Source organism: Pleuronectes platessa, chromosome 21 (genome assembly GCF_947347685.1).
Source record: "Pleuronectes platessa chromosome 21, fPlePla1.1, whole genome shotgun sequence".
In the NCBI taxonomy this organism is placed as follows: Eukaryota; Metazoa; Chordata; class Actinopteri; order Pleuronectiformes; family Pleuronectidae; genus Pleuronectes; species Pleuronectes platessa.
In genome coordinates this window covers 3,630,522-3,653,480 of record NC_070646.1, presented here as the reverse complement: position 1 = coordinate 3,653,480, position 22,959 = coordinate 3,630,522, and the positions used below count along the sequence as shown (strand labels likewise).

At 44.9% G+C, this 22,959-nt stretch overlaps 1 protein-coding gene across 1 annotated transcript in view; it reads left to right on the top strand.

The window, feature by feature from the left end:
• Positions 1–22,959, top strand: part of tanc2b (tetratricopeptide repeat, ankyrin repeat and coiled-coil containing 2b) — a 107,993-nt gene that overhangs the window by 17,089 nt on the left and 67,945 nt on the right. Inside the window, exon 2 of the mRNA XM_053413451.1 lies at positions 437–541. Within this exon, the coding sequence (XP_053269426.1) occupies positions 475–541 (67 nt within the window). The 5' untranslated portion in view covers positions 437–474. The remainder of the gene's footprint in view (positions 1–436; positions 542–22,959) is intronic.

The following is a 22,959-nucleotide window of genomic DNA, read 5'->3' as shown; positions in this document are numbered from 1 at the left end:
AAGACACTGAACCCAGTCGGTCCCGAAGGCCGTGCATGGCAGCGCCCCCCCCATCTGTGGGTGACTGTGAATTATGAGCTACGTTTAAAAAACAAAAAGCATAGTAAGCAGTCTGCATGGACCAAACCACTGTCTGTATGAATACAGTTATCAGGAAGGAAGTAGTAATACAAGCTCTTCCCTGTACTTTGCCCTAATTATGAGGAAGCTTTGCACTTTGCTGACCTACATAAGATTAAATTATGAACCATTAGTAGGATTTATCCCAGTTGATGACAAATGAATTCACATGAATTTCTTTTAAAGTTCCTCTCTCCTCTCTTGTCTCGTTAATCTGGCTTCCTTGTATCGCTCTGGTGATGCTTTGAACTCGAGGATTATGTTAAGATCCTAAGATCTCAGAAGCATTTAATGTGTGTTGTGTCTTTCCCAACAGATTTCTCTGTAGTCTGGTCCAGGGCATCTGCTGCAGTGATGTTCAGGAACAGCTTGAAGATGCTGCTGACGGGGGGGAAGGCCAACCGCAAGAGTCGCAGCAGTGGTAAGTCTCTGAGTTAATCCAGTAGTTACCGGTTCCATCCATCGCTGTTTGTCACCGGAGGATCGTTTCAGTCCTTCTTCCTGTCTTCTATTTACCAGATAAGAACCACACTGTTGAATTATCGTGTTCCTGCGCCGCGCCACCCGACCTGTAACAACATGATTCTCCTGCTGCAAACTCAGCACTTCCTGTGTCACAGGAAACGTTTCCCACCAGTCGCTCACTTTTTGTAGTTTGGGTGAATCTCGAATTCGCTCATTAGATCAAGAGGTCGAGTCCTGTTCATTAATATTTGTTCCTGTTGTATATAAACATGGTTTTATGATGTATTCTACAGTACATGGAGAATCAACAGGTTTTGTTGAATAATTTATAAGTAAGATTACGAGGAATTATCATTTTTGGCTGGTATGACCAATTAGTTTGTTAGAGGAGACGTATTCAGCAGCAGTGTTTCTCTCTTTGCTCTGGACTTTAAGCTTTCTAACTTCCCTAACCTTGTACATTCACCAAAACAAACTATATAGCACACTGAAGGAAAGAAAACTGAATAAGTATAACATCACTCCTTTAAACAGTCTCACCTTGATCGTAGATCTTTTTTAAGCGGTCACTCTGACCCCTGAAACAAAACCATTTCTCTGTTTGCAACACAAACCAACCTCCACATCCCCTTTTCCCACAGTCAGGTGAACTAACAGGAACCGTGCTACTTCAAGGTTCCTGGGAAAACCACCTTTTGTCTCAGCACATGTATTACTGTCACTCGGGCGTTCTGAAACACCAGGGGTCTTTGATGTGGTCTAATCCCGTCCAGACACCAGACCGCTCAGCTCAGTCGTTCCTATTTGAATCTAATACGTTCTGTGTGGTAAGGTGAACGTACCGGCCTCGCTCCACTCTCCCAACCGTCTCCGCTGGATCACGTTCTTTACTACAATGTGAAAATGTGCCTGCGAAGGGCTTTTGTCCAGACGCCCACTTGATTTGCACAGATGAATGAATTTAGTCGAGCCTGAAATATCCCACAGTTTATTATGTCACCTCCTCTTCCTTCAATCTAACTGCACTTCAGTGGACGTGTTTATGAACGAGTCTGTGTTTGAAGCAAGTAGCTTGTTGAAGTGTCATATCATTGTCACCATGGATGTTGGTTAAATGTTGGTGCTGATGCGGATAAAGGGGCAGATACAAGATTTCTTTCCCACACTTCAGTCCATTGGGTTGTCCACTTCCTTCTTCTTTTATATTCCTACTATAAGAAAGAGACAAACCTGTGTTGGACTGTTGATCCTTGGTGGAGATGAGCGCTCCACTGAGTGTTGTTCTAGTCAGAAAATAGCTTTAGCTCTGTGGCAACCTTTAAGATGTTGAGTTAAAGATAAAAGCTGCTCTTTAGCTGCCAGTGTTCACCAGTTTCCTTCCGTCTAGACTTCAGGAGGACATTTAATACAATCCCTGATTTCTGTGTTTGACTTCCTGGCTTGACTTCTCCTCATGGAGCTGATCATCTGCTTTTACTCTTACATATTTTTACTCTCAATGAAATCATTGTTGTCACAGCTGACCCTCTATTTTTGAGAACATGCAATTGGCAAAATATGATCATAAAAAATCAAATTGAATCGCAAAATTTCAATTGCAGTTCATATTTTGATGTCTGTCACTGCAAAGGCTCCAAAGATGAAATTAGCTGCTAACAGAGCCCGACCCCCTTCCCGTCGTTGTGTGTTTGTGTATTTACTGAATGTGTGAAGTGGAGAGTTGACCGAGCGCATGACTGGAGCACCCTCCGGTGTTTTGGTATCTACTGCTGTCGCTTTGCAGGGGATCCACTCCTCCACAACAGAACAAGTCCCGCTCTCACAATCCACCTGCACTGAAACATCATGCAGTGTTTCTCACACATGCTCCAACAGACACACGTGCACACTCTGCTGCCACCAGCACTTGTATCCCTGTTTGCCCGGAGGGTGAGCCCCGGGAGGAGAGAGAGCACACAGACACGTTTTTTCTCTTAGCTGCTCTGTTCCTTCCAAGGACGTCTGAAGGACTGGATCCAGCAGCCCTGACTTATCAGCTTACGGCAGACAGGGAGTGCTAGAAAGCAACATCCCTCTGCTGCGACTGTGGGAGACTTGTCAATTTGAAAACTGCCCCTTTTATCATCTTATTTGTGAGATAAGATGATCATCCTCTGTCTTAGATGCATCTACAAGCAAGTGTCCGAGTTAATCTGAAGACACCAGACGAGCCCCCTTGTCCCCGGATCTGCACCGGAGACATTGCTGTATCCCCAAGTTGCTGAGCTGTTTGAATGGCATTTTGTTTTTAATTGAATAAAACAGATAAGCTGATTGCGTTGATGCAGACGTGTGAAAATCCCTATCACAGTGTTTATCTTCTGGGTAAATGCATCATGTGGCCTGTAACTCGTTCTTCTATGATTAATCAGACACCATTCAACAAAATGAAATGAGTGTTTCACTTGAGACTGAGAGCGTTTAAAGAAATAGGCCAAATGTCTTTTGTGTTATTGTGGCAGCGTTGTTTATGTATCAGATCTCAATCTTAATTTGAAGGCAAAGATCAGACCTCAGCCTGTGTGTATGTGTGAGTGTGTGTGTGTATATCTACGACTTTTTATTTCCAACTGTCACTGTTGCCTTCAGCAGTTCTAGGACAAGTTCACCAGCCTGGAAAACCAAAATGTGAACAAGAAGCAAAGTATCCCCTCGTGGTTTCAGATATTACGTTCTCGCCTGAATCTGTGTGTGGGAGCCGGGAGTGTGTCGGCATTAGTTTGACTTTTTTGCGGCATTTTGGGAAACACTTTCACCTCCATCTCTTTTCTTGATCCCAAATGGAAGTGTGTGTGTGTGTGTGGGGGGGGGGAGTGAAAAAAGAAAGTCAGCAGCCTGACGCCGCAATTACGGTTCGTGACATTGGCTGATTGGGGAATGTGGAATGAGGTTGAGAGGTCGGGGGGTGTGGACAGGGAGCTGTTGCGTGACTAATCAGCCCTGAGACGGGCTCGAGTTTGGCAGTTGATGAAACATGATGAAGTTTACACACACGTGCACAAGAGAGCTAGTCTCGAGAAAACTGTCCGAGCCCGTCTTTTGGGTCCGAATCCGACCAAAGCGCAGTGATTTCTCAAAGTAGAAAGCCCAGAAACCATGTGTGAACCCGACATGAACCTGAGGATCATTTCATAATTTTTGTCAGAACCACTAATGGTCAAATATTTAGGTTTTCCTTACTTTGAAATGGAAGAAAAAACTTATTTCACAGTAATGGCTTCAGGGTTATACATTGAGATCAAACGGCAACACACAACTCTACTTAGACACATTCCACATGTCAGTTGTCATCCTGCATCATCATGTGGGCGATTCAAACCGAAAAATGCAAGTCATGTTTCGCTCCACTGCACCTTCTGCTATATTCATCCCTGCTGCTGTTCACTGAAAGAAGAAAAACCTGATTCTTAGCAATAATGTTCCAGATTGTACCTGGACCTTGTGATGTCATAAAGGATGATGAACAGACAGAGACGGGAGAGGAAGAGACATCTTGTCCTTTAATAACAAGGATACTAATAATATGGGCTGTGGAGTCGCCACATTTCATTTGAGGAACTAAAGAGAATGACATGAGCTCAATCTTACCTTTTATCATTTTGTGATGGATCTGAGGAAATCCCTGAACCCGTGTGACACCCTGGTCTTTTGCAACCAAAAGACCGCTTTGTTAACAGTTCACACAATAGTTTGACTTTTTGAAATCATGCTCGAGTCAAATATCGACTCTCCTCCGGTCCTGTGATTATCCTGCTTTGCTCTCGCAGGCTCACCGTCAGTCTGAGTCGTGGCATTGATGCTCTGAGATGCTTTAAAGATTAATACTTCTCCACTTGACTGATCTGAGTCGGCCTCTGTGGAGCGGAGAAGACGCTGCTGCTGACCTGCCCCTGTTCTGCTCTGACACACGTTAATAAGTTAAAGATATCATATCTAACGAGTCGGCATTAACGTGTCTAATAACAACTATAGATTGATGTCGTGTGTATATATATTTATCCAAAATATTTCTAGCAAAGCTCAAACCGAGAGAAACACCTCATTATTATTAAGGTAACAGGACATTTCATTTTGGCTTTGTCCATCTCTGCTTTATGGTAAACACACTGTTAACCAGTTGTTTGTATTGGTCAATCTTAATGGTTCACGATTATTCACAGCTACAGCTCCCATGACCCCCATGACTCCATCAAACCAGGTCTTCTGTTTCTGTTTTGACTGAGATACCCCCTAGTGGCCGAAGTCACGTATTGCACGTCAGCGTCCAATTCATCCTAATTGATTTAAATACTAACTAAACGAAATACAAAGCCGAGCAATCTCGTTTTTTTAAAGATATTCTACCGAGCACAGACGGAATGTTCCAGTAACTCGACAAGTCTGACGGCAGCAGGTGCTTGACAGGAATCAAATGGCCGCCCCGCCCCTCCCCTTCCTAATCACAGCTCACTAATTGATGGCTCATTTTCCACAGTGCCGGGGAAATCTAATTAGAGATCATCAGATCAGCAAACATGCTCCGAGCTCTAAGGCACGAGGAGTGACACAACAGCCAGGCCTAATGCAGTGTGCAGGCAATTATAGTCAATCTTGAGGAGCTGCGGATAAGACCACTTGCACTGGGCAGTAACTGGAAACAGCTTTACCCTTTGTTTTATATATTATAGAGCAAAAATGTTTTTCTGTTCCTCCCATATAATTAGGGTTAGGTCGGAATGTGAGTAAACTGGTCTTATATCTCAAAATTGAATCTTTGTGTAGTTTAGTTATTCAAATGGAAAACAAAATGTCATGGGTTTTTCTATTTAGAGAAGGACAGAAGTGGCCCCACACGTACTGATGTTACAATGCTTCAGTTTTATATTTTAATAACATTTTGTTGCTCTTTGTCAATTCTGTAAAAAAATAAAGATGTTAGTGGATGAAAAGATAAACGTCCTGTCTGCTCATGATTTTCTCCAACACTTCCAATTCTTCATATATATCAGTTTGATAAGGACAACCTAAAATGAGCGAAGACATCTTTGAGAAATAAAGGATTTGTGTACTTTTTACTTTTATACATCTATTAACTTAAAGGATGCAGGTTTTATAACCATTACGCAGCCTGCCACCAGGGGGAGATCAAGTCTCTCTGGCTTCACCTTTAGGGAGCAGTCATGTCGTCCATCTTTATCTCCAGTCTATGCTGAGGACTTCATTCATGGTTTAATCCCTCCTTTGACTGATGTAAAATTACCAGTACCCAAAACCAGTCAGTGAGACGTTTGTGTATTATTATTCCTCCCGATTATTGTGTTTGCATTTACATTTATATTTATTGTATCTGTTTAGTAGCCGGTGTACTTTAAAATCTAATAAATGGAATGGGGGGGGGGTGATCTGTATGCAGATGATGCACATTTACATATATATTGCTACTTGCATGCAAAGAAAGCCTCAGAATATCTGGTGAACATTAGTGACCGCGTCGAGTGCATGGAACTGAATCATTCCACCTGGTGGAATATCATCGGATGAATGTAGCAGCAGCTGAACATGTGCTGGTTCTGGCGGATCTCCACCGTGCGACAGATTGGCACCTACTGCTCCACAGAATGTCTCCTTCCTTCCTGTCTTAATGAGCCCTGGAGAGGGAACATGTGAATGGATGATTTCATGGAAAAGGTCTTGTTAAGAGGAAACACTGTCTCTCATGCATGGAGGCATCATATAAACAACCTTTACACTGTGGGTTGTAAACCAAATAATAGCAAAATACATTTTGAATGAAGTCTTTATTTTGAATGTTGGAAATGATGGATAGACTTTGTAATTCAAGGCAACACGTAATGACCATTTGCGTCCATTATTTAATCTACTTATTATTTTCTCAATTGATTAAATTGAGAATTTATATGCGTTGTTTTGTTCCATGGTGGAGATATTGGAAAAGACCAGAACAACATATTTTTTTCTTTAAAAAGAGTTAAAGACTAATTCTCTATTCTAAATTGTTGCTGTTCATTGTTTTAAGATTTATTCTCTTCTGGATTCGTAATCAGCTGTTGTTTGTATTTTGTATCATTCATCATGTGCACAACAATCACATCTGCAAATACAATCTGCAGCTCATCTGTCAACCCCTCTTTATCTCACGCTGGGCTTAAGTAAACTCTATGTCTTAATTCCCTCTTAATGTGAACGTTTAGATGTCGTGTGAGCACATATTGGAAAGCAGACGATGAATCTGTGGATCAATACGGCGTGCAGCTGTCGAGTGGAGCTCTGACCTTTGTGTGTCTAAGGACGACCGTGTGATGTCTTCAAACTCCTCGAGCTTCACAGCAACGCGTCATTTATCCTCCCTCCTTCAGCTTTTGACATTTCCGAGGTGCCTTCGTGCGGTTGTGACTGAGCAACTGAGCACGGAGCGTCTGGGCTGCTGGATCGAGGGCGGGTGAGAGCTGTGAGGCGACCTCCTTATGAATGAGATGAATCTGTTTTCCTCATCAGAGCTCAGGAGAGGAAGTGTTTAGTGCTTGTTTGGGGCTCTTGGTTTGGATTCTGTCCCCTGAGGATTGTCCCGTATAATTCCCTCATCTTAGAAAACCTCATCGCTTCCTCGCCTGTGGCCACGTCAGCCTTTCAAGGTCACCGGTCCAGAGACGGTGTCACCAGCGTCGGATCGGGGGGGGCACCTCCTCAGCAGCCACCTGTGGCCCCGTCACTGGGAAGCCATGGCAACAAAGCTGTGGCCAAACGAAAAGCTTGCCGAAGGTCAAAGACGATTTAGAGGATCCTGGGCGGGGGCGGGGGGGCTGAGAGGCAATGGGCCCCAAGTGTCGGCAGTGGCTCTCTCCTATCGGGTGGAGTGTAGGAGGCTCTTATGGGCCCATCATTGCGGTGCAGTGGCGCCTCTTGACGCACACACCCCCCTTGTCCCCGCCGGCCTCGGCTGAATGACCTCCTTCAAGTCCCCCGGCTCGATGTGATGGTGTGAAACCACTTCACCCATCGACTCTGAGAGAGGAGGGAGGTCATGGTTAAAGACAATAACATGAATTCAGAGAGTAACTTTAGTCTTCATCCAATTCTCTGAATCAGTATTTACACAGAAGTTATAGGGTTTAGTTTGTGATGGTCCCAGTCAATAGTCTTCATGGTTATATGTTTATGAAGAGACTTGGTTTTAAAGAATCGAACACATCCATCTTGTTTTCTATCACTCAGGTGCTGATCGAGATGGAAACAAGGCGACTGAGGATTGTCGTTAGTATTTTGAATAACACAAGTGCTTTTTCTTATTATAATAAATCAAAAAGTGGAAAAGTAATTTGTTTCCCTTCTATAGTCGCACTACTTTACAGAAACACTTTAAAAACCATATACAGTTATTTCTCAACAACTGAATAAAAAACACAATCCTGTCAAGTGCATCCTCGGCTGTAATGGCCGACTCTCACCGCTGCCAGTGGTGCTCAGCCGCACATTGTTTGTATCACCGTTGTCGCAATAAGCACAGTGGAGTACATCCTCTTATGGATTTCTGCCACGCTACACTCGTGTGTGTGAAAGACGGCATGAATCATGTCTCACTTCCTCAACCCACCAGTCGGCCCTTTTTCTATTTCAGCAGTTCCGGATTGATTGCCGTCATAAATCTGTATTTATGGCCCACGTGCATGTCCACAGTCAGCACAGTGCATGTTAGAGTCCTTCCATCAGCCCTGAGACGGCCCTCGTGGGGGTCCTCGAACCCCCCCCCCCCCCCCCCCCCCCCCCGGCGCTGACACCGGCGCTTGCTCCATGGCTGTTCTCACCGCGCTCTGGGTACTTTTTGCTCGCCATGTAGAAAAATGGAGACCGGCACCAGAGTCCGAAGCCGTGTCTCTCCCATGCAGCTCTTTTGTGAAGGGAGCCGAGCGGTAGGGAGTGGGCAGCCGGTGCGTGGGTGAACTCACGTTGGTCTGACCCGTTCTCTGATCACAACGTCAATAGTGGGAAGTCTCCCTCCCCGGCCACTCCACGTGTCCATTTCCTTTTACTCACCCTCACGTTCCTGCTCTCCCTCTGTGGCCTCCTCCCTCCCCCCCCCCCCCATTTCCTTTCAGTGAGTTCCCTGGTAATCTCTCGCTCTGTGGGCAGAGACTTGAGGATGATGGTGCCCCTGTAACGCGAGCAGCCCTTTGTTGCGTCTTCACGCTGGATCTGTGTCGGCTCTTTGTGTTCGCGGTGACAGCTTGATTAAAGGGACGTGTTCACGGCTGAAGCGTGACAGATATTTAGCCGTTGCCGTTGCTGTGACCTAGATGTGGCGTCCTCCTGTCTTTCGGTGGCGACTGACAGGGATAACACGGAGGGAGGTTTATGGTCGTGGAGAGCGATAGACCTTGAACATGTGATGACCTGGGAGAACCTTCAGGGATGATCGTTCAGCCTGTGTGTGGCGTCTTTGGTGTGGAAACTCTCGGCGGTCACGTTATCAATTTTTGCCCATTTGTGCACCGTACCGACCATTGTTGGACCATCCCATCATCTCCCACCTATCAGAGAGCTCATTCTATTGGTCAATGATCCTACACAACTTATTAATCTTCTGAACAGAATGAAACATGTTGCAGTTAAACAAAATGTTACTTGTATTCACCAGGTGGCTGCAGACGTGACTCTGACTTAATGCTGGTGTTTCTGCATTCTGCTGCCCCCAAATGGCCGAATGCATGGGGCGATGCAGCATTTACAAGTGGTGTGTATGGGATTTGGAAATTGTGGTTTTGAGAGAGGTAACAAAATTGTTCAGTTGTCACTAAAGAAGAAGTAAGAGCGAGTGTTGTTGGAGATGAATCGGTTTAGAATGAGTTCATTTTACCCTGAAAGAAGAGAGAGAGAGGGAGAGAGAGGGAGAGGAGGATGAAGGAGAGTTACTGCTGCCGGAGGAAGAGGAGGAGGAGGAGGAGGAGGAGGAGGAGAGCGAGAAAGAGTTGCCTGTCTGCCTCAGTGTGTGTGTATGTATGTGTGTGTGTGCGCGTGTGTGTTCTGAGTGTATGCGTACTGACACCTGGCGCTCGCCCTTCCTCGCTGCTCACATTGTGGAGAGCTCTCTGCCTGTCTGCCACTCTTTACCTCTCTCTCTCTCCCCCTTTTATTCCCTCCCTCTATCTTTTGTCCTCCTCTCTCTGCCTTTATTCCCATGTTGCCTTTCTTCCTCTCCGTGCCCCTTCAGCCTCCTCCTTTTGTTTAGGATCTCTCTTACTATGCGGCAGGATTTTTATTGCCCCGGCAGACGAGGCGCTCGGCTGACAAAGGTGAGCCGGAGGAATCGAGGGCGGGAGAATGGATGGATGGATGAACGGATGGATGGGTGGATGGATGGATGGGAGGACGGATGGATGTAGAAGCGGGGGATCTCCGAATTCAGCTGTGAATAAGGGGAGTGGTGGAAACTGGGTTTGCAAAGAGCCTCTATTCATGAGGATCCAGCTGTTAATTATTTGTCCTGGTCTCTTCACATCAGTGCATGTCTGAGCAGCTCCTCGCTCGCCCAGCCGGTGTGTAGGCGTCTCGGTGTGTACTTTGAGAGGTGAAGGGTTCAAGTATGTGATTTAAGAGCAGTGTAGAGTGTGTGTGTGTGTGTATATGTGTGTTTTCTCCCGGTGTCAGCAGCGTGTGTTGTCTCGCTCTTGGCTGATTCGTTTGGCTCCTGTTGTGGCGACTGGGCTCGGTGTCACCTTGACCCAGGTAGTGGGCTTCCTCAGCAATCAGTGCCTCGCCGGCATCGTGCCACACCTTGAGCAGACTCTGAGTGTGTGTGTGTGTGTGTATGTGTGTGTGTGTGTGTGTGTTACTGTAGAATACACACAGAAAATAGATCAAGAGGCAGTTAGCAGCATCATTAGAGGAGAGAACTGTCTGGGGAATAAAATGAGAGCTGCAGATATTGATTCTCTCTGCTCTTCACATCTGTCGCTCTTTATATTTAAGTTTATTAATAGCACCAAGTCTCTCTGTCGTTGGGCTGCTGGGCCAAGTGAACCAGCCTAACTTTTACCGCGGGTGTGACACACACAGTTGAAATCTGTAAATAAGCAGCTTGTCCTAATGTAAGAAACATTTGCTCGATGCGTTTGAGTAAAGAAACTTGTCGTACTGTGAAATGTGTGCGACCCAGGGGAGACCAGAGTCTCGGCCTGGATATCCACTGTCTACACCAGAAACCACAAAATAGAGGGAACTGGAGACAATCAGAAGCACGACTGGCTAAAAATAAGTCTCAGGGGCCGAGAAACACAGGCGACCATTCAGACATGTAGTAAACAAGCCTTTGTATTTAAAGGTTAAAGTAAAAGTGAGCTTGTATTGAATGCTTAGTCATTCCTCATGGAGCAGGTACATGTATGTTGAAGGTAGTTGGATTGAACTGTGGTGGACTGCAGACCTGAAACCAGAGATTAGCTCAACTGTTGCTGAAGCTAATTGGTTAATTAGTGACTTAAAGTGAATCCAGTAGCTGAAGATATCAAAAACCATCCCACGATCATTTGACATATTGGCTATTAATTGATTATCAAAACACCTGCTTTAAATGTGTGTTTATCAGCTTATTGGTCTCTGCCCTCAGCTCTGCAGTGGTTTATATTTATACTGAGAGTTTGAGTAATAATTCAGTTTCCTTTTATGATTTGGTTTAACCTGGCTGCTGCACCTTCAGAACCGACGAGGGCTTCAACCAATCTGCGTCGCTCATTAAATCCTCGGCCTTTGCTCTGGGATTTAGTGCCACTGCCTATTTCCCCCTGGAGCTTAATGAGCCTAATATTTCACAAAAAGATGAAATCATTCCATTCTGACGTGAGCAGAGGCTCTGCACAGTCATCCCGTTATCTTTTAATTCCTACTGATTCCCTCTCTCCTGTTGTTTTCTCTATTAAAATATCATTAAACCGATAAAACCACGTCAAATAATAACTGTACTGGAAAATGAAAAATCAGGAATCTCATTGGCTCTGTCGCTGTTTCATCTGAAGGCGTCTGAAGATGTCGGGCCGGCTCACTTCCTCTCTCTCTCTCTCTGTCTCTCTCTCTCTCTCTCTCCCCCTCACTCTGTCATCAATTCAGTTACTGTAAGTGTTCCTTCTCTCTCCAGCACACGCTGCTACTCTCTCCTCCACCTACTCAGATATTTCTGGAGAACAAAAGGGGTGAGAAGAGAGGGAGAGAGCACGGAGGGAAGGCTTAATGTACCGGCCCTGCGTAGGCTAATGAGTCCTCACCGTCTCACCCTCCCTCTCTCCCTCCCTCCCTCGCTCCCTCTCTCTCTCTCTCTCTTCCTCCCGTCCTCCGCCTCTCTTCTCAAGTCCTTCTGTCTCCATTTATCCACATCATCTCATAAGCAAAGTTGCCCACCTTACTCCTCAAAGTAATTTACCTCTCCTCCATTTCTCACTGCTGCTCGTGTTCCTCCTCCATCATCCCTTCATACTTCATCAGTCCAAACATCACATCTTTTTATTCCCCTCTCATTCATTTCCATTCCGTGAGGAGTGGTTATTTTCTTACTCCCCCTCGTCTTCCCTTTTTTTGTCGTCCTACCCATTCATCATCTATCTGTTCTCATAATTACAGGTGTTAACTGTTTTCCACTCCTTGTCCTCACTTACACTTGTGTTAACCATTTCCCTTCTCTCAATCTTCACCCTCCTGTTTCCTTCCACACTGAAATCCACCGTAAACAAAGCATCCTGCTGAATTGTGCGTTCAGCCGTGACAAATATGAAATAACACGGTGGTGGCCCATTTAAATTTTTGATGCCATGCCGGACTTATCACCCCCACTCTCCTGCTTTCTGCAGCAGCTTCCTGTTGTTGTTGTTGTTTAGTTTTTTGCCAGTCGGGGGAGAAACTGGGCTCTCATTATTGCCTCTCAACGCTGTGTGTGTCTTTGAATTGCAGGAAGTGCCCTTGCTAGCTGAGCGTACTGAGGGATGTTGTGTTTCTTCATGCCGCGTGATAAAGGCAGCAGGAAAATAACACAACGTTGCATAACTGAGCGGAGAAGTTGGTTTCCATTCACAGGAGTTTTGATGGCGAGGGGCCGCGGCGGTGAACCCACGCCAGCTGTGCGTCCGACACACGTTTCCTCGCCTGCCTCGAGTTTGACGGCGGCTCTCGGGCCATCTGTGAATTCCAACCTACCTTCTGTGTGTGTGTCTGTCCTCGTCCCTCCTCTGTTGTCGGTATCCGGCAGCCATGTTTGTGACTCAATGGGTGTAACTCCTGCTGACACTCACTGGGAGGACGAGATTCTCACGTCTCCTGTAATGTCATTTCAACAAGAACCCGAAAACCGAGTCCTAACCCTAAACATCTTTTGGTTTGGACCTGTGGGGATCTATAAACACGGACTCATATTGTGGAATTCACGACCTTGTTTTTGATAAAAGCTTCTTACATGAACTTGACTCTGCATCAGCTTGTTTCTGAGCTTGAGCCCGATTCCTACAGTTATTTAGTCCTGATATGGTCCCATTGAATATCATCGAGCAGCAGCAGTTCACTCCAGGACACTTGCAAACGTTTGAACACGTGCGTATATATATATTTATACCTCCACACATATCACACATGTACGCTGTAGCACCGGGTGTAGCTGTCATGTTGACGACCCAGCCTCATGCAGCAGCCTGCTCTCTCCTCACCGTGGGCAAGTGTTGGTGTCTGCTGTGGCACTGCACAGTCCCCCAGTCTGCTCTATATTTAATGTGCGTTTCATTATTCAGGCCTCCTTGTTTGCAACTGTACACCCATCTCCATTGCAGTTGAGATGGGCCTGTGTGTTCCCTGTGTGTGCATGCAGAAGTCGTCCCCCCCCCCCTGTTATCGTCACAGTGACACTGAGAACACAGTGAATTATTGCATCGCTGTGGGCAAGCAGAGGATAAGAATAACAGAGCGCAGTGAGAGAGGGCGCAGCAGCAAGGACAGCCTCTGTCATCTCTCCGTTTCACCTCCCTCCGTCCTCCATGCTTCATCTGTTACTATGGCCACCTCTCCTTTTATTTCTCCATCTGGCTGTTTCCACTTCTTCCTCCCTCCCCTAATTGCTTTCCCCCCTTTTGCAGGTTGAAAGCTCTGCACTTTGAAAAACATCATTTCCATGTCCGTGTGGTTGCTTTTCTGGGATTTAGCTGCTGTTTCCACGAGGAGAGGAGCTCCCTGTGGCTGTTTGCCTAGAGGACATCACGCATTAATTCATTAAAATTAAGGGGAAACTTTCAAAAATGAATGTGTCCAAATGGCCACTCGACGAGATGATGTCCATTGGTCACACAGCTCTCAGACGGTTCACAGGAAGTTGGCTTGACTTCTGCGTGAACCTGGGAGAGAGTATCACGACTTTAAATGTGGCTTCATATACTAATCCAGAGCCTGGAGCTGTGTCATTGAGCCTGAACACAACACTGACCCATCTGCCTTAATTGAGCTTTGTGAATTCAACACAAAGTTGTCGGCATTTGAGACATGGCGTAGGATTTTGAGTCTCTTATTTATTTTTTATTTTTATAGAAGTGTTGGAATGACTTTTTCTTTCTGTGAAAGGCAGAAGCAAAGAGGGAAGATAATTGCTGCTGGCGGGCGTTGTTATGACTTTGCAGTATGGAATTGAAGAGAGTTCAGTTTTGTGTACGCAGGTTTACATTGATTTTTTTTCTTGAAGCAAACATTTCTCAGTGCCTTGAATTTAATTTGAGCTAAATCGTCCTCGGCGGAGATGACGAGGGCGAGAGTTGGAAAAACTCCTTCATGTCTGGTTGTGTTGTGATGCTGCAGAAGAACCGCTGAGCAAGAGGAATAATTAACCTGCACATATGTTTCTAAAGGAGACACATGAGGCTTTTCAGTTATTCTTCTACGTGAGTCGTCTATCAGATACTTTTGCGTTGTGTACGTCACAATCCCTACAATTCTACAAGCGCAGGAAGTGGTTAACCAATCACAACAGAGTGGACCAGCTGGCCAATCACAGCAGAGTGGGCTTTAAAGAGACAGGAGCTTAAAACCGAGGGTTTCAGACAGAGGCTGAAAAGAGGAGCTGCAGCGATGGACAGTTTGAGGAAAGTGATTTTCTGAACATTAGAACATGAAAACCATTTACAGTAATAACCATAATGAAAATGTTTAACTTGAATATGAGCATAATATCTCCTGTATGGCAGTAAACATCTTCCACCATCATGAGCAGTCTGCAGCAGTGGCTCTTCCCTGTGTGAATGCATCAGGGTTCAAACCTTTTCTTCAGCGCAGAGACAAACACTTGCAGCCGAGCAGGAGACGCAGACGTCCTTCCTCTCACTGTCGTCTGTCTCAGGTCGAAGAGGACGCAAGGTGATGCTGCGTTTGTGCTGCAGACCGAGACGTGTAGATTAAGCTGAGACAAGGAGACAACACCTCAGGTTACCTTAGCAGCAGGTGCAGTACGGTGGTGGAGGTGCAGCAGGAATAACGTTTACATCTGTCTACTTCTTTATTTGCCGATGAATCAACAAATCCTGAAAAGATTTGTCAACTTATCAATTAATCAGACGACAGAAAAATGTATTTCCCTTTGATGGTTTGCTCTCCTTTCTCTTCTTGCTTGGCACATGTGCAGTTTACTGTGATAACTGATGCAGATCTATTTGTTATTCTTAAACAATGGCTTCTTGATGTGAGACGGACGTAAGAAAAAAGCTGCTCCTCCTTTCTGACCAGTGACTGAAATGATAATCAGCTGCAGCCGGTGAGATGATTATACGATCATTAGCTCCATGAGTTGGTTGAAAACGCTTCGTCCTCCTCACATCAAATGATTCCTTCAGATTTTTTTAATCAGTTTGGTCTAAAAAGGATCTTAAATTAGCACTTGATGACTATATCACATGTTGTGTATTGTGGTAAAAGACTAAAGCTTAGAGGTCAAATGAAAGACGTTGGCACCCTCAACAGGTGATGATCCATATAAAGGACATGGAAATATATATATATATTTGCAATGTAGTGTTAGTTCTTAGAGATACAAATAAGATACAATAAGTTAAATATAAATTTTGATATATTTTCAAACATAACCTTTATTGGCTGCTAGCAAGGGGAAATGTCATTCTCTCTGTGTTGTGACCAAAAGGACCTGGAACCTAGAAAGGGAGGTGTCCCAGCTGGGATGTCTGCCTCTCACATTCTTTTGGGGGGGGGGGGGTGGTCCCTCTATGTCATTGTCAGGCACCGAAAACAAAAGCATCATTCTTCACTGGAGCACCTGCAGGAAGTCCAGGAGCCGTACCAGCCTCTTTTTTTTTATCTCCCTCCTCCTGCTCTCTGTCACTCTCTCAGTCTCAAGCAGCCGAAGCAACAAATAAAAAGCCTCCCTCTAACACTTCCATTTCCGCTCGGTTATTTTTTGCTGCATGCTTTTCACTTCTGCGCTCTGTGATGTAACCCCAGTGGTGTGTCAGACTGAAGGTAGGAGATGCTTGATGCAGCCGCTCTTTGTTTTCCAGACTCTTTTTCTTTTTTGAACGAAGCCCACCCACTCAGTGCTGCGACACAGCTTTTTCCAGCATCGGATGGCCGTGTAGGAGTCGAGGCATCAGTCTTCTTTTTCTTTTTTCCCCATCTCTCTCTCTCTCTCTCTCTCTCTCTCGCTCTTGCTTCCTCTCTCTTTCTCCGAGCTACACGTACACACATTTTCTGCTCCTGCTTCCTCCATCATAACACCTCCGTCCATCCATCCAGGACACTGCTGAGTCGTGGTGCTGTCAGCCAGAGCTTGACGCACTCAGCCACTCATGTATGCGTCACCTCTCTGGCCCAGCGCCGCCGCCGTGCTGCTCACTGTCCTCCAGATATACCTCCGTGGTCAGGGGTCACATGCGCTGGGCCTTTCTGGAAGGTGGGAGGCGATAGATAGTTATGTTCAGCCAAGGAAACACGTCCTCAACACACCATACATGGATTCTGTTCACTGGAGATGTACAGGTTAAGAGCTAGCCTTTACGGTTAATAGAAATCAGTGCCAATATTGATATTTCAGAGTTTAAAAATCTGATGTTTTGAGGATAAGGATTTGTTCTTTACAGTTCCTGAGCCATTTGAACAACTGGCACAGCCAAGACTTGGTCTTTGCTGCTATAAATTACGATAACAATAATAAATAATAATAAAATGTAGTCATAAATGTTTTGTTTCATCAACTAACAGTCATATAATTTAGTTTACAGCTAAAAAAAAAATGCATTAAAGTGTAAAATATCAATTCATTGTACACGGAATTAATATATGCAGCAAATCTAATATTGGTCGATGTATAAACTTTATCGGTGTAGTTGTACTAGGTTATTCTAATTTGTATATTTTAATATATATATACAAATATATATATACATCCGGGCCTCTCTACGGAGGCCCCCATGTTTTTTTTACAGTATTCCAGACTGGACAAACTAAACACCTTTTTCATTTAAGCTTGGAAGGGGAGTGGGAGGTGAGAGGTGTTCAGCTGCAACATGCAACTTCACCACTAGATGTCACTAAATCCCAGACACTGAACCTTTAAATGCATGAATCGTTGTTTGTACATTTTACTCATTTTAAACAGTAATAATCTGTATTCATATTAACAGTGTCTTTAATGACAAGATGAAACTACTGAAGAGTTCAGTCATAGTGACGAACCTCCAGAGAATCATCACCTGAAGCTGCGGCTGAAATATCAGAAGTCAGTCTGTTGAAATCCAGTCTGTGCGTTCAGGCCTGACGTTGTGTAGGAAGTGTTTTCTGCTTCTTTCAACCGACAGAAAGATTCACAAGAGTCTGCTCCCACACAGTCCACCATGTTGTTGTGTGTTAGCTCGCTTGCCGGCTGGCTGGATGTTTCTTCTTTTATTTTACTGTTCTTTCTTGTGAAGTAGGAGGAAACACAAATTAAATCAAATCCGATGTGGGCATTGTCCTAAAGGCAGTTAACAGCTTGTGAAACTACCGGCTCGTCGAACCCTCCCTCCCTCCATCGCCTTCCCACTATCCGGATCAGCATCGTTATGGCGTCCCCACAGACTCACAACTACAGAGGTCCATGACAGCATCTTCCCTCAGCTGGGAGTCCTCGTAACCGGTGCAGTTTGTCCTCCCTCGATCGAGGATGGTTTAAGTGCTGACAGGTTTGTCTTTGGGTCTGTCAGGGCAGGTAATACAGCCGGGGACAAACCGGCAGCCCACCATGACATCAAAAGGGCAAGATGGAGGAAGTGTTGACGCGTCATTCATCTTCACAAACGGTTTATGATTGAAACACTGAGCAACATGTCCTGTCTCTCACACCCAGGATACTTAAAATGTTATTTAAATTATTTAAATGTGTTTTCTGAATGTCTGTCGCAGCTGTAATTTAGCTGGCATCTCAAAATGTTATGTTTACAGAGAGATTTCTTTAATAGCGAGAATTGGTTTCAAATTGTGGCAACAGTTGAGGGAAATAAACATTTCAACCCAAGTTGTCAGGGGCTTTAATAGAGAAATACAACTAGTGTATGTACCATGTGTTTAATTTAGCAATTTAGCAGTTTTTTCCTTCAACACTTCTCCCTTTTCATGTGATTTCTCCAAACAAAAGTCAGAATAACTGTTTTAAACCAGAGGTGGATTCTCTTAACTTTATCCAAGTCAATGCAGATTACACAACTTCACAGATCCACTTTGAATCATATTTTGCAGGGAGGATATCGCTGGATAATTTGTCTTCATAGTTGTTTGGGAGAGTGAGACCTCCACATCTGCCTGCTGTCCAGATGTGGATTTATCTAAGTCTGGTATCCCTATTGTTTTTGTGTATGGCTGTGTGTGTATGTATACAGTGTGTGTGTGTGTGTTGAGGGTTTGATAAATAGATTCCCATTACTCAGTGCCAGGATGTCAGAACCTTCAGGAATGGAGACACAACACTCAACAAGCTCTCTCACAGCGGACGACGTGTTTGTGTGTGTGTGTGTACACGTGTACGTGTGTGTTTATCATTCTGCGCATGAACTTGTGTGTCAGCGTACACCGAGGCTCATGCTAATGAAGCTGTCTGCCAACTTTTTACAAGCGAGCAGATGTCTGTGCTCTCTTACGGCCCAGTGCGGCGCGCTGCGGTGGAGTGATTCATTAAGACGCTCCGCTTTGTTGTGAATCTGATTAAAGAGTTTTTTATCTCACACCAAACCCTCAGTCGCACACTTTAGCACTTTAACATACTTGTGCTGAAAGGGTGCGACGATTAATTGATGAATTGATTAATGAATCGACAAACAAAAAGTTCTTGAAGTCAAATTGAGCTAAAGTTGTCAGCTCTTTTTTAAAGTGTTTTGAATAACTCTGGGTTTCGGGTTGTTGGCCAAACAATGGACATTTTCTTAGGGTGCTGACAGGAAAAGTTCTAGAAAATGTAACTAACTCCGACATTTGCATCGTCACATACAGCGACACCGGATCATTTCGGGAATATGTCTGGACTGGAATGTCGGAGAAGCAGCTCTAAACACTCCCGTTGAGCATTTTCCCCTCTTTTCTACCATTTACAGAGCAAACGATTTTCAGTTAGTCAAAACTAATTATGCTGTAATTGATAATCATCATAATCGGAGCCCTTGTTGGTTCATACGTCTGCAGCTTTGTCATTTCTAGGATAAACTTGACTTCCTGTAACACACTTGAACAGTTGCAGTTCAGCACTGATTATTACTCTCTGCAGGAATCAGTTCCCCCCCCCCCCCCCCCCCCCCCTCCAGCTTATTTTTAACACAATCAATGTCTATTTGTGTAAATGACCCACGGTGCTCCTCCTCACACGGGCGGCGACTCCTTGTGATATACAGTGTTCACTTTTTATTTGTGTGGCGGTTACCTGAATAAATGTCGGCGTGTCTTAAAATCCCAGCTCGTGCATTTCTGCATCCGACTTATGAGGATTCAAAATCATTAAACATTTAGCTCACGCTGGAAAAAGAAGTGTATAACAGGCTTTCAGGCTTTTGCCAGGATGACGTGCACTTCATTAGAAATGTATCACTTCTTGAATCAATCTTTTATTATCCTGTCTTGGTAGACGCAGCGTTTAAGGTATGCAAAGTGCAAACAGGATTTCTGTGTCTGTGGTAAAGCGTCACAAAGGAGCTGTGATCAAATAGATGTTAAATCTGCACCTCTAACCTGGGATATTATTTTGATGAATGGAGAGAAAGGTTCGCTGTGACTAACTGGTGTTTAATTAGACTACTACTCCTTCCTGGGGCTTGACAAACAAGTTGGCCACACAACAACATTAGGGCCCCGTGGAGGCAATAAGCAAAGGTAGGAAACAAAGTAAGGTGGAAAGGAGCTGGACCTTAAATCACTGAGTGAAGTCATTGAGCTGGAGGAAGTTAATCTCAGGGCTCCTCATGTACGGGAGGTGACTCAGGCCGTTTTCAAATAATGAACTCTGGAAAATGTCCAGACAATTTGATCCAGACTTTCTCTGGACTCTGGATAGCATTCAGGTGGAGGGTGCATGGCGTCTGAGTGGAGGATGCAGGAGGCAGGACGTGGAAATCACTTTTTCCCTCTTGCAAACAGCTCCTCCGGATGACTTCAGGAATATCCAGAGTTCAGTGCAGGTCTGAAAAAAGCTTCTGTTCCACACTTTAGTTGCAATCTCTTTTTCTCCTCCTGCTGTTGGTCATGTTGGGTCGACTCTCATGTGAAAGACTGGTGGCGAATGTATTTCGGGGCGAGGACATCGGTTCCTTTTGAGCGTAACATGATTGATCCTTCGCGGCAAAAAGGAACCGAATCATCTCGGATTCTAATTTGTTCCACCCCGTTTTTTAGGATGTCCAACAAAAACATCCAAAAACCTGCTCATGTCATAACCAGGGATGATTTAGCTGTATGTCTTTCTCTTTATGCCAAAGGTGATCACACAAATGAGCACATTTATAGTAATAGCTCTGTAGTTGGGAGAGAAGCTTGGTGTTGGAGCAGAGGTCACGTCGAACACAGACAGGTTCATCAAAGTCAGCCTGAGCGATAATGATAGCGGACATCTCCTCCGCGCTCGGCGGGATCCCGATCTGAAGTCACACTGACTTCTCCCGTAATGACTCTTTGTCCAAGTGCGAAATTGGCTTGCTCCTTTGACACCCCGACACCCCACCCTGGCGTTACGGCTGCAGAGAATAGCCAACAGAGTAAGTGCACCATTATTTCTTTGCTTTTACTTTCAGAGGGAGTAAAGCTTTGATTTTCCGGCTGAATAGGATGTGGTTACCGAGCACAGATCGTCTGTTCTGACTTGGAATCAGATACTGAGCCGTGTGCAGACGCATCCTCACGAGAGGTTGACGGATGTTCTGTAAAGAAGCAGATTGATGTCCACTGTGTGTCTCTGTGGTTGGGATGAAAACACGTCTCTGTCTTCTGACGACCGTGGGTCCTCCCCTTTCATGTTGCCTGCTTAATTTGCCATTGATCTGTGTGTCAGGACGATGCAGAGTGATCACTGGGAACAAGAGAGCAATCTGTGCGGAAGAATAGAAGCTTACTCTTTTGAAATGAGAGACACAAAAGATGTGTTTCTCAAGCCTAAAAGGAAACTTCAGTCAGGAGACAGGAGGCTGCAGTGAAGAGGTGAAGCTCGGAGAGGAATTTACCTGAAACATCAGTAAACAAGGATTTAAAATGCAGATTTAACCTGTTTGTCATTAAATGGGAGGAATGTTGGTTGGAATCCTACGTGAATAAGAATTACTCCATTTGCAGCAAAGCCTGCAGCTCTTTTCATCATCAGATCAAATCTGTGTCATAGAACAGCGTGTTTTACTTTAAGGAGCATTAAGTTCTGACAATTAAACAACCTGCAGACCCACGCACCTGAAGAAGAGAGGCTCAAGAGATGTGTCATCTCTTCTATCTAATCCTTCCTCTTATTGTCCTCCGTTCAATTTAAAAGATTAGGATGCTCAGTCGTGACATCTCCAGCTTCTCAACTCGTCTGATGACAAGCACGTTGCTCCGAGACGTCACCCGAGGTGCTGATCAGCCACAGGAGAGCAGCTAGCGTGCAGAATCTGTTACTGTGTCACCGGGCGCTCCGCTCGCAGCATCACACTCTTCATACGTGTTTGCATGTGCATGTGTTGTGCTTTTTTCACGGCTCACTGTGCCACTGGTCTCACAGCGAGTGCACATCATCCTCAAAGCCCGTATTGACTTTCACGACATTGATTTTGCAGACGATAGGGCTCATCAGGTAGGCGAGGTGAGAAGCTATTTTTGGTCCGATGTGCCTGCGATGGAGACATGGAGACGTCAGAATGTGGAAGGGCCGGCAGCAGGATGTAGGGTTTTGTTTGTTAAAAGCAAGAATGAAAAAGCCGAAATGTTTTAAAATCACTTCAAAACTAAAATGACTCTCAGGAGTGCAGATATCTCCGCCCAGGCCCAACAGTCCTTTGACCCTAACCCTTGAAACAAGCCTCTAAGACCGCCTTGCATTTCCCAGCTACACCTACCTCCACCTGTATAAAACCACATTTCACTAGAGTGTTATTCTCTGTAAAATCAATGAAAATGTTAAATATATCTTGCAAATGTTAAAGAAAGTGAAAAAACATTTCTGGATCCGACCCCCAGCTTTTTTCCGGTAATCCTGACAAAAACAAATTATTGTGACCTTTTACAAAATGTTATAAGTTCTTCTTTGAGCCCTGTCCCAGAAATCAGTTGAATAGGTTTGACATATTCCTGCTAACTAACAAAAAAATGCAGACGAAAACGAAAAGAAAAAGGTTAAATTGCTGGAACCCTATGTTCAGATTGCCTCACATTTCTCATTCCATTAGTGTACCTGTGAATTTGACTTGTCCTCACTGGTTCACGTCTGTAAGCGAACGCCGACAAACTCTCTCTGCGGAAAAGACTCCTCCCACAATCGGTGTCAATCTCGGCCTGGCCCAGTTCTCACACAATCAGGCCCCACGGCTTATTCTATCCGTCCATCGACAAGCTTGATCTTTCCACCAGCGAGCCAATCGAGCCTGCTGCATGGCTGCTGGCGCACAATGTTTGTGTGTCTGTGTGTGTGAGCCTGCGATGGCGGAGAGATAATTCTTTGCGTAGATGTTTGGGTTTGTGCCGGGCTGGTGGCGAGAGCTAGCGATGGAAACACACAGATAAAACCACTCCTTTCTTCTCCTGCCTTTGATCTTTCCACACACACAGGAAATCCATGGGCTCAGACCGGTTCCTACACAAGTGGCTTAGTTTAGATTTTATTAATAGCCCATTTAATTCCAGTGGGAC